This window comes from Suricata suricatta, chromosome 3 (assembly GCF_006229205.1).
Source record: "Suricata suricatta isolate VVHF042 chromosome 3, meerkat_22Aug2017_6uvM2_HiC, whole genome shotgun sequence".
Lineage (NCBI taxonomy): Eukaryota > Metazoa > Chordata > Mammalia > Carnivora > Herpestidae > Suricata > Suricata suricatta.
This window is the reverse complement of record NC_043702.1, coordinates 90568621-90581135: the sequence shown is the minus strand read 5'-3', so window position 1 is coordinate 90581135 and position 12515 is coordinate 90568621. Positions and strand designations below refer to the sequence as shown.

Sequence of the window (12515 nt, the reverse complement as noted above, 5' to 3'; positions counted from 1 at the left end):
ATTCATTAGAACATTTTTACAGAAATCATGAAAGTACTATACTTAAAATTATAGTTATATTATAAAGGATACAAACTGTACCAGACAAAATAAAGACACCTAACACAAGGTCTAGGAGTATCCCAAATACAAAGCTTCCCTTGACCTCTCTCTGTGGAGTTAGGAGATGTGCCTAAGCTTCCCTTTCCCTCTGTACAGTGATATGTGACATTATGCAGAAATTGTCGTCCTGGGAAGCTCACACAAGGTTCAGCATTCAGAGCTTTTATTGAAGTTGCTTTACATAGGCCTGATAGACTGAACCATTGGTCATGCGGTGAAACTCAAACTCCAGCCCCATTCTTCCCTTCTAAGAGGTCATGTGATATCACATAGCTCAAAACCCCAACTTTCTAATCACCTTGTTGGTTAGTCTTTCTGTTGTGACCTGTCCTCATTTTGGGTCATTCATTAGCATAAACTACTTTAGGAGCCTCCTCATTAGCATAAACTGTCTGAACCTACCATCAATAACAAAAGAATTCCATGGAAAGGATTTAGAAGCTACTTCCCAGTAACCAAGGACAAAGGCCAGCCAAATTCTTGATTCTACAATATTTTATTCTCTATCAGTAGTGTCTTTGGTGTTCTGTGTTAGAGAAATAATTTACTTTTGTGGTTCTCATTTAGAAGAGAAAACTTGAGGTCATGAATGAATACAAAGTTATTTCTCCCACCAACCAGTTCCCTCTAGCATTTTCCATTCCTCAGAAGCATCTCTAAGTAGATAATACACTATTTAAAGAATGAACTGTAATCATTCAAACTCAAGATGTAAAAAAAATCTCTTTTCTTACGTGCCATATCTTAAGTTCTTCTCTCATCCTCATTATTTGTGCTCAGTTTCCAGGAATTGAAACCTTTAAATGTTCTTTGTTTATTTCCCAAAGCATGATCAGATGGTAAAGCCAGTCTTTTTTTCTCTTTGTAGTCTTTAGAAGAGATTTTATGTGCCAAGAGAGGTTATTACAACAATCTATTTCAATCCTACATTTAACATATAAGTAGGGAGCTCCCAGTTCAATCCCAGACTGTGTGATAGGTTGAGAATTAAGGCAAAATACATTTTATCCTCACTAGTAAGTTAACAAAGCCTTCAGGTATAGAGTTACAATAATGGCCTTCACTTTATTTCATTGTTTCTTGCCTTCTCCCAATCTCTAAATGCCTTTAGAATCTCATCATGTTACCCCTTGATCCTCCCAGGTAGCTCCTGGGAGCTCATGAACAGCCCTTTTATACTCTTCCAGTTTTGCCCTCCTCTGGCCCAGTGCCACTTTTGGTAGTGTTTGCCATAAATTTGCTCATGTCCCTGCCCAAGATTCCACCTGTTAGATCATCCACCATTAGTCTTTAAGGTTACCATATTCCCTCCAGTCTTCTGTCCTGGGCTTCATCACCTGGGCACCTGGGCATCTCCCACTTTTCTGCCGCTTTGGTTCACTAATGAAAACATTGTCTTTACCTTCTGCTTTGGCTCAAACTAGCACCCCTGCTGTGTAAAGATACATATAGAGTTCTTTTAGTACTCCAGATTTCCTAATTTCTAACTTTTTGTGTTTTGATTTAGCATTATTAGGCTTCTTAAGCACTGTGCTACACAATGATATAAAGTCAGATCTGGAATGGCTAAGAAAGGACATTTAGGCTGGTCTGTAGCCAAGTTGCACCTGAGCTATCCCGTTTAAGTCACTCCCACGGGGCGCCTGGGTGGCTTAGTTGGTTAAGCATCTGACTTCAGCTCCGTTCATGATCTGTCATTCATTGGTTCAAGCCCCTCGAAGGGCTCTGCGTTCACAGCTCAGAGCCTGAACCCTGCTTCAGATTCTGTCTCTAACTCTCTGCCCCTCCCCCTAACCCCCTCCCTCTATCTCACTCTCACAAAAATAAACATTTCAGAAACGGGTTTTTTAAATTGTTTTTAAATCACTCCCATTACACTGACCTCAGTTACAGAATTATAGGAACCCTCTAGTCTTGTAGTCTCCCCAAGAACTCTGCCTGAGCAGTTCTGGATGTTGGTGTTAGCCTTAAAATGAGCCTCCCCTTAGGGACTCACACCAGTATTTATTATCCTCACTCTGTCTTCTACCCAGCCCCCAGAGCCATCCCAACTTCCTGATTTCTAGCAAGTAATGTTCTTTTTTCAGAACATGAGATCTGACCTGAGCCGAAGTCGGAGGCTTAACCGACTGAGCCACCCAGGTGTCCCAGTAATGTTTTTTAAAATAGAATAAGTGTTTATTACATATGAATTCCCTCAGTTTCCTGCCCCATTCCCTTCAGTTTTTGAGGACAATGAATACTTTCAAGGTTTATCCCTCTACTTGTGCTTCTGACCCCATATGTTCATTTCTTTCCACTTCACATTTTCCTTGTCATTCTCAGCCTTTTTTCCTCTTAAACCTCTACCTTCTCTCCCTCCTTTCTCAACTGGCTTCTCTTTGGCCTGTGCACCTTTCCATCCTGATAGTCTTCCACTAACTTTGTGTCTTTTGCTAACTTTGTTGCCAAATCTGGTAGACTTTTTTTTTTTTAATTTATTTATTTATTCTGACTGAGGGCGTGTGGGAGGAGAGACAGAGAGGGAGAGAGAGAATCCTAGGCAGGCTCCATGCCATCAGTGCAGAGCCTGACTCAGGGCTCAAGTCCACAAACTGAGATCATGACCTAAGCCAAAGTTGGACACTTAACCGAATGAACCATCCAGGTGCCCACAAATCTGGTAGAGTTTTTGTTCCTCCACCTCCCTACTCATTAAGGGTTCGTTGTTCCTAGGGACTCTATCCCAAGCCCACTTCTTGTCTTGCTTGGTGGCTTCTTAGCATCTTCATCTATGCTGATAATTCAAAGCCTCCATCCAAATCCTTTCTTCCCCTCATTTCCCCCCGGTGTTTGTGGGTAGCATGCACCACCTACACCTTCATTATGTTGTGTCATAACTATTCCAGCTATCACAGCCCTGACCTTTTTTCTGACCACCCCTGTATCTAGTTGGCTTCCCCCAGGTAGTCTTTCTGTTAAAGTAACCACTTCATTTCTAGAGGTAGTATATATAGGAAATGGCTAATAGCAAGGCCTCTGGAACCAGACTGCCTGATTCAAAATTCTAACTCTGCCACTTACTGCCTTACAACCTTGGACAAGCTGATTATTCTTTGCTTCAGTTTTCTCATTTGTAAAATTGGGGTTATAAGAGTCTCAACCGGATAGGGTTATGAGGATTAAATTAATTAATACACTAAAAGCTTTGAGACGAGTGCTTTATAAATTACAATAGTTATTTAAGAGTTTGCTGTTAATATTATTGATTTTATTTTATTTTTTAATGTTGTATTTATTTTGACACAAAGAGAGACAGAGCATGAGAGGGGGGAGGGGCAGAGAGAGAGAAGGAAACACAGAACCAGAAGCAGGCTCCAGGCTCTGAGCTAGCTGTCAGCACAGAACCTGATGCGGGGCTCGAACCCACAAACATGAGATCTGACCTGAGCTGAAGTCGGAGGCTTAACCGACTGAGCCACCCAGGTGCCCCAGTATTGTTGATTTTAAAGTGTATATCACAATCAGTAATTATCTTGTTAACTTTGTCGCTGTAGTAGCATGTAAGTATGTCTGCCAAGTTCACTGTTAGGTCCTTAGCAGTCAGAGCACTTTGCATATAGTATCTAAACAAAAGATGAGAATCAGTGAATGAAATCATTTTTTCCTTTTCAGCATTGTCTCTCAATCCTTTGTCTATACTCTAGTCACTTTCCACCACAATTTTTACAACATTTTTCTGCTAGAATACAATTGTCCATCTACAATTGTAACTGAAAAAATTATCTGTGGCTTCTCGTAAAATGAGTACCTCTTTTATTCAGATTTCTTTCCCTCATGAGATCAAGAGTAAACTTCTAATCTTAACTTCAAATATATCCACCCTTTGATGCTCTTCTCCTGTTTGTTTTTAGAACATGTGTTAATGAAAAATGTCAAGACTAAAGAAAGGAGCATTATAGCAAACATTGAGTACTTCTCAAAATTAGCAATGCTAACCTTTTATATTTTCTACAGACTTTTAAGAACTAGAATAATAAAGACATGATTGAAGTCCCTTTTCTGTCTCAACTGAAACGTTTTTTCCTTCCCTCTCCAGAGAGAATAACATGAAATAAATGTGTACTTTTACCATCAATGCTTGTGTGATTTTTAAATTTTTACATAGCTGCAATGTACTTTAGAGATCATTCTGCTTTTTCACTAAACATTCTAACATCCTTTCAGAGACTTATGTTGATAGAGCTTTATTTAGATCATTCATTTTAATTGTTGATTATACTGTGCAGTAGGGGCATACTACAGTTCTCATGTTTTAAAAAAATCAGTTTCTTTATTGGTAGACATTTCGTTTTTCCCATTGTTTGCTTTTAAATGAAACAATTCAGTGGGTATTTTTGTACATGGCTACTTAAGTATATGCATTTCCCTAATGTGTAGATCTATGAGGAATTTAAACTTCTTTCAGGATCACAAATTGTCTCATATCCTTGCCACCTCTACATATATTTTTTTGTCTTCTTCAGTTTATATACTCTATTTCCATTAAATGGTCTTCTTTTTCCAATCTTCCCCATTTCTCCACTTAGAATGCAACATGTTCATCTAATACCTTACCTCTCTATCAGTTCTTCTCTAAAACTAATTTGTCTCATAGTCTTGTAATACTCAACTAATAAATTATTTGTGCCTATTCTTCGCCTTACCAAAAGTCTCTTCCCCTCTCTTTAAATATCATCTTAAAATTATTTTATGTATTTGTTGATAAATGTCATTGCTAAGCACCTTTCTTCAGTTTCACAGATTCCTTTAGGTCAAGGTAGTTCTTTCTTCTCCTTTGTTTTAAAACATAGCTAATACTTACTGTAGCTTTATTGCCTTCTGTGGTTCCTCAATAAATTTTTGTATGCTAGAACTATTCATAAATCACTTAGACATTTAGCATTTTGAAATGTTGGTGTTTGTATTCTTATTAATGTGAATGACTCTTAGAATGTAAATTTACATTCTTTCCAAATACAGCATAAACCGTTTGCCTTGTCTTTCTCACTCGAAGCCTTTAACCAATTGGTTGTGTTGATTGCTGACCTTAGGAGAAGAAATTGATGTGTTTTGGTATTGTGTGGTTGGTTTATTTTATAAATGTGCCAGCCTGATTACATGTTTTACTCTGTAGGAGGAAATACAGCATTGTGTTCCTCTAATGAACTGACATTGAATAACCAGGTAGTCATAAGGGAGGAAAAGTGCAGTGTGCTTTGCCAAATTCTATTTCAGATAACTTCAGTAATGTTATTCTTTTTTTTCCCCTCAATATTCAAGGGGAGAGTACTTACTTTTTACCTGTAGAAACCAGATTTCTTCACCACAAAAAAATTAACTTAAATGATTTTTTGAGGGGCACCTGGGTGGCTCAGTCAGTTAAGGGTCCGACTTTGGCTCAGGTCATGAACTCACGGTTTGTGAGTTCGAGCCCCACGTCAGGCTCTGTGCTGACAGGTAGCTCAGCGCCTGGAACCTGCTTCGGATTCTGTATCTCCCTCTCTCTCTGACCCCCCCCCCCCACTCGCACTGTCTCTCTCTGTCTCTCAAACATAAATAAAAAACATTTTAAAAAAATAAATGATTTTTTGATATTTTGTTAACCTATAATAAACTTATTTTCATTGTGTAAAAGTAAACTTTTTAATACCTAATTTTTCAGTTCTTTTCTGCTGTCAAACCAAACATTAGGGCCTAGGCATAATAAAGTCATGATTTGACTTAAGAGTATCAGTTTTGCATTTTGTTGCTGAAAATTCTATCTGAAATTTTCATTAGAGAAACTCCACATTCATGGATTGCATATACTAGTCTGCATTTTCAAATGTTGATCCTTATTCCACCCTGCTTTGTCTCCTTGAAGAAGAAGACAAACATAACTGTGCTTATTTATCATTTGAAAACTACTAAGCTTCACATTATTTTTTAGCCACAAACTGAATCCTTGTTGTCAAGGTTTGCATGGCTTGATACTCAGGATTCCAAGAGATAGAGAAATTAAGAGAAACTGGATGATTACCTGGCAATTATGATAATTCAGTAGTGATTAGCTTTACTGACCATTAATATGAAGTTAATAGTGCTGTCGTCCTCTGCACCAAAGAACAATACATATCTTACCCGTGTGAAAAGGATATTTATTTTTCGTATTGAACACATCTCTGAGGAGTTAGTACATAAGTACTCTTGAAATAAAGGTGATCTAAAAACACAAATTGTCTCTCCTCTTGGTACATGTATATGACAATAGAGCATTGTGGGTAAGAGCCTGGAGTGGCACACCTGTCTACCTGATTCATATCCTTGTCCCCATTCTTACTAGGTGGGTGACCTTGGACAAATTATTTAATCCTCTCTCTGCCTTAGTTTTCTAATATGTAAAACAGGGATAATAACAGGAGCTACTTGGAATTGTGAGCTCTAAATTTCCTAATTATGAAAGGTAGTAGAACACTACCTGGAATATGGTAAGCTATATATTAGTATTTTATGGGCGGTAATTATTTGTGTTTCTTTTGTAAATTGCCTATTCTCCATTTCTCTCTTTTTTTCTCTTGATTTATAAAAGCTTCTTTATAGACTTTGATCCTTTTGTGTTGGAAATGGTTATTTTATCATTTGGCCTTTTATTCTCTGTTATACTTTGTCATACCAAAATATTAAAACTTTATTGTAAGTTTGTTAATATCTCTTTAGTAGCTTCTAGATTTTTTAAGTCATGCTTTGTAAGAGCTCCCTCTCCCAATAATTATAAAAATACTTATGTTTCCTTATATTTTTATGGTTTCTTTTATTAGAGTATAGTCTTTAGTTTTACCTCTGATTCCCTTTGTTTATGGTGCCAGGTAGGTGCCAACCTTTGTATACATGTGCGGCTGAAGATTTTGTTATATATAGACATTTATCTTCTGTTGGCACAGAAATTGTATAGAATCAGATCTCTGACTTGGTGGTAATAAATAACTTGTTAACAATTACAAGAATGTTTATTCAAAGTTGAATATGAATTTTGAGTACATATATCCATCTCTTAAGTTGGAACAGATTTTGACACATTCAATTTTTAAATAGCAGTAACAGGTACTCAGGGGTATGCACTTAATAAATGCCAATGTTTTGCTAACTTTGCTAAGTTGCCTATTATAGAAACTTACCAAATGTATGTGTTTTTAAATCACTTTCACTTACTGTATAACAATTTATTACGTTAGGGTGGTGCATTTAATTGACTCCTAAGTGCATTGGCAGAGACCATATCCCTATCTTGTTGGTCCTATACCTGACCTCCCACATACCCAAAAAGACTTAGGTAACCCCAGAAGTGTAAGTATTGTGCCAAGGCAAAACAGTTTTGGTTTTAGTGAGTACCAGAAAGCTGGAATATCTCTTTTATCTGAAGATTTGGAAAGACAAAAGCATTAATATTCGGAGAAGAATGGAAAATTTGTAAAATTTTTTAATGTTTATTTTTGAGAGCGAGAGAATGTGTGAGCAGAGGAGGGGCAGAGAGAGAGGGAAACACAGAATTAAAAGCAGATTCCGGGCTCTGAGCTGTCAGCACGGAGCCTGACTTGGGGCTCAAACTCACAAGCTGAAGTCAGGATGCTTAACTGACTGAGCCACCCAGGCACCTCAAAAGTTTTGTGAATTTTTAATGTTAAATTATAAGGCTTAAAATGAGAGCCTTGTGAAACTGCGTCCAGGCAAGCATTCCCTCCTCAGGTATACACACATCCACACAAACTAGTGTTCTCCTCTTTTGACCTTTGTAGGGTATATGCATAGGAAAACTTGAGGTATGCAAAGCCACTAACGGGCCTCTTTTCAGTCTGCTATCATGCAGGGTATAGTCAGCACATAGCAAACTCGACCTCAGCCAACTGCTGACTTAGAATGATTCTAAGAGCTGATATTTTAGAGTTCCCACTCTGTTGGGGAGGGTGTAGTGGATGTTTTACATTTACATTAAAAAAAAATTGTTTTAATGTTTATTTTTTGAGAGAGAAAGAGAGACACAGTGGTGAGTGGGGGAGGGACTGAGAGATGCACAGAATCTGAAGCAGGGTCCAGGTTCTGAACTGTCAACACAGAGCCTGATGCGGGGCTCGAGCTCAAACCACAAGATCATGACCTAAGCTAAAGTCAGACGCTTAACTAACTGAGCCACCCAGGGCCCCCCGGATGCTTTACATTTAAAACATTTAGCTTTCCATAAGTTTGTGAGCTAAAAACTTTGTTTCCTACTTTATAGCTCAGAAAATTATGGCTCACAAAGATCAGTAATTTACCAAAGTCCTAACTGGCAGAGCTGGGATTTAAACTCGGACATAATGCTAATATATTTGATCATTGTCTCTTTACCAGGAAATAGTAACTGGTCATTTTGGTTCAGAATCATTTATTTACTTTATCAAATGGTGTGGAATATTGACAAGTATTGATCATAAACATTCATTTTGTGACTTTTTACAAGTCATTTGACCTCTAGGTTCTAATAGTTTGGTAAATTTTAAGATTGAACTGCGTGTCTTTAAGGTTCATTGGGGTTATTCAGAACTGAGTATTTACTTTTCAACATTGTACCTCTTCTTCGTTAACCTTTGCAGCTATTGCTTTTTTTATTTCTTATATGTATTACAGCCTTACTTTTTTAGAATTGCAAATTTAAAGGCTTCATGACTGAATCACAAATCACTTTGCAAAAAACATAGTTTAGGTGTTGAGTGATTGCTGCCATCTTGTGTCTACTATTTTATGAGAGAGAAGTTAAAACTTAGAAAAATTATATTGCAGTATTTTTTGTGTAGTTTTTGTGGGGGTGAAGGGAACCATTCATTTGATTTAGTGGCCCAGCAACTTCAGTCAGATAGAGAAGACAATGTCATTTAGCAAATAACTTTGACATTTGTTTATAATGCCTCCTTTCTGTTATCCCTTAGTCAGACATAGTGAAATTGAGAAGTGAACACTAATGTGAGTTTATATATCAGGGTTCTAAATTAGTCTATTTCAAAATAGTTATTGAAGAGCTGGTATAAGATGTGAATGGTTCTATGATGTATGGTTGGCAATATTAGCATCCTTTCTCTTGGTGCTTACACCTTAGTTCAGTTGTTTCACCTTAAAATTGTACTTTTCGGTTTATTAATAGACAACAAAACTATCAAAGGAAAATGGAAGAGCAATATAGGATTTTTAGAGCTGTTGGTTTACTATGATATATTCATTTGTAACATAAATACATAAATTGAAACTGACTTTAAAAATAGATGACAATGGGGGAGCCTGGGTGACTCAGTCAGTGGAGTGTCTGACTTCAGCTTGGGTCGTGAGTTTGAGCCCCTCCCTAATTGGGCTCTGTACTGACCACTTAGAGCCTGGAGCCTGCTTCAGATTCTATGTCTCCCTCTCTCTCTGCCTCTCCCCCAGCGCACACTCTGTCTCTCTCAAAAATAAATAAACATAAAAAGTTAAAAAAAAGACAGATGACACTGATAGAATTTTGACATTTCAGATGTCTTTAAAAATAATCATTGTACCCTTTAGACATTTATTTTTAACAGACCATGTGAGTTTCTTTGAAAATGTTAAATGATTTATTGTAGCCTTTTGTTCTTTTGTACTCTTAAAAATCTAGAGTGTGATCATTATTCAAAATTCTATTCTTCGCTTACATCCGTAGCTCCGGAAGAAAACTCGTCTTGTATCTAAGCATTCTTGGTTGCAATCTTAGGCAAACTTTTTTCCTTTATCTATAAAATAAAGAAAAATCTCTCTTACAACACTGACCACATACTAAATTCTTGTTATATATCAGTTCCCTGGCTTACTTCTGCCCTTGGCTTTTAATGCTAAACTCTCTAGGTGGCCTCAGTGACTTATTCGGGCTCACAAACTAATCCATGCCAAAATTAGTTATAAGTAAGCATTCTGACTCTTGTTTAGGACAAGAAAATAATAAATTCACCAACAGTAACATTTTTAATTTTCAAAGTACTATGTAGTGTTCCTCCCCCTTGGCTCTTTTGTTAAAATGTTTTCTCTTGCTTTAATTTTAGGCCACTGAAAGGTATGATATATTTGCTCCACAACAGTCCGTTTCAGCCCAGGAATCTACAGTGGTGACAAGGACATGGGACTCCTCCTGCCAGATTCCAGATGGTTCAATACACTTGACATCCTGGCTGACAACTGTGAAAAAGAACCTTGGATTACTTTATTTTATTTGTGTGGGACACCACAATCTCAATTTCATAGGACACATCAGGTAACCAGTCTTATCGCTTAAGAAAAACACACTCCTTTTTCTCTTAAAATCTTACATATGGAAAGCAAGAACCTGGTTGTTTTGAGAATGAGCCACGTAACTCTGGTATGTAATATAATTAAAGAAGACTTTTTTTTTTTTTTTTTTTTTTTTTTTGAGAGACCAAGAGAATCCAAGGTGCTGTCAGCCTGACATGGGTCTCTATCTTAGGAAGAACCATGAGATCATGACCTTAACTAAAGGTCAAGATTTGGATGCTTAATCAACTGAGTCCTCCAGGGACCCCAAGGAAAACTTTTAAAAATTCAGTTTAGTCCACCTGTGACTTTAGAATCTATTTCTCCCTCTTTTTTGTCATTTTTTAACCTTGTCAGATGTGTTTATGAATTTCTGAAATTTCTGTTTAGGTATTTGATTATAACTGTAGGAGGTGATACATTGTGGTAATCATTGGCAATATATACAATCAAATCATGTCATGCACCTTAAACTTACATTGTTTTATGTCAATTATATCTCAGTAAAGCTTCTGTTCTACAAGGTCACATTTCTCACAGGTTTGAAAATGACAGCTGTCCCTGATACATTGCAATTTGATATCAGCATAAAGTGTTTTCTTAAACTCTGTAAAGGTATTAAATATATTGGCATCTTACATATATGATTTTCTGAGGAATCCATATACTAGAGGTGGTAGTAGGTGGTGTTTGGCACTGAATCACATGTCAGGAGAGTTTTCAATGCTTGATTTGTAATGCAGATTACTAACTGTGTTTTGTATAGAATGTTGCTGTCTACTTGTGTTTAATTATTTCCTTTTCGAATTGTAGGGTAATTTTTAAATTTTGGAACTTTAGGAATCTAAATGAAGGCTATAATCAAAACACATTTTTCTCACAGGAAGATACTCCTGAAATCCTTTTACAAAAAAAATATTTCTCACATCATCTGTATTTACCTTTATTTATAACTACAATCATTACCTTAATATGGATCACTCCTTAATATTTCTTAAGATCCTTTAAAAGTAGTATGTGTGGGGCGCCTGGATGGCTCAATCAGTTAAGTGTCTGACTTAAGTTCAATTCATGATCTTGTAGTTCGGAGTTTGAACCCCATGACAGGTTTGTGCTGACAGCTCAGAACGTGGAGCCTGCTTCAGATACTGTGTCTCCCTCTCTCTGTACCCCTTCCCCACTAATGCTCTGCCTGCCTCTTTCTCTCTCTCTCTCAAAAATAAGTTTTAAAAAAATAATAAAAGTGGTACGTATATCAGAATCACCTCAAACCCGTATTATAGCTCTTACCTCATTCATTGGATTATACCTTTTTTTATTTGTATATGTCTGTGACTAAATTCTATAGTCTTTGAAGCAGGAAATTTGCTTCTGCCTTGTATAAACTCAACATTATTCCTGGACCATAGAAGGCATCAGTCAATATTGTACAGTAATTGAATTTAAGAAATCTTTCAAACTGAATTAAAATTTTTTTTTCTTTCTTACTAAGGCTTCAAGTTCCCTGTAGAATTCTAAAATAACCTTTGCTGATGAGGATGTCTGATACTGTTACTGTAAAAAATGAAACTGAAACAATGAAGGATTTGGAGGCAGAAATGAAAGAGAAAACCAAAGTTGAAAATCTTATCAAATCAGAAAGCTATGGGAAGGTTTTGGCAGAGAAGAATGAACGTTGTATTGACAACAATATTGATTTGCAGGTAAACAGGATTTTCTCTCTGACTACTAAATTCTCAAGATACAGTCATACTCTTTATACCAAACACTCTCAGAATTTTAAAAGGGTAAGTTGACTCTTTGGGAAATGTTTACCAGCTTTTTTTGAGCCATCTGGGTGTAGCTCTTTGAATTGCTTATATCTTTGATTTGCTTTATATTTGCTTGTAATATAATTGCTTTAATTTGTATGTGGCCAATTCATTTTTTCTTTTTTGACTTTTTACTTTTTTGTACTACTGTGCACCTATTAGTGTCATGAGAGGTCAGAATCTAACCAAACAGCACTTAAAGGAGAGAAGAATAAGCAAGATTGCAAACTGTAGAAGTTTTCTTGGCAAAAACAGCCCTCAAGGGAAACAGTCGTCCATGACTGAGAATAGAGGTTA

At 36.7% G+C, this 12515-nt stretch overlaps 1 protein-coding gene across 15 annotated transcripts in view; it reads left to right on the top strand.

Annotated features, from left to right (window-relative positions):
• R3HDM1 (R3H domain containing 1) overlaps positions 1-12515 on the top strand; it is a 201029-nt gene that overhangs the window by 57243 nt on the left and 131271 nt on the right. For 9 of the 15 annotated variants that reach the window (XM_029934659.1, XM_029934655.1, XM_029934664.1 and 6 more), the window contains 2 exons: positions 10182-10390; positions 12111-12194. In XM_029934659.1, the coding sequence (XP_029790519.1) occupies positions 10256-10390; positions 12111-12194 (219 nt within the window). In that variant the 5' untranslated portion in view covers positions 10182-10255. Of the gene's footprint in view, positions 1-10181; positions 10391-11899; positions 12195-12515 lie in introns of those variants that run through there. The other 6 variants (XM_029934665.1, XM_029934662.1, XM_029934661.1 and 3 more) reach the window with 2 other exon arrangements.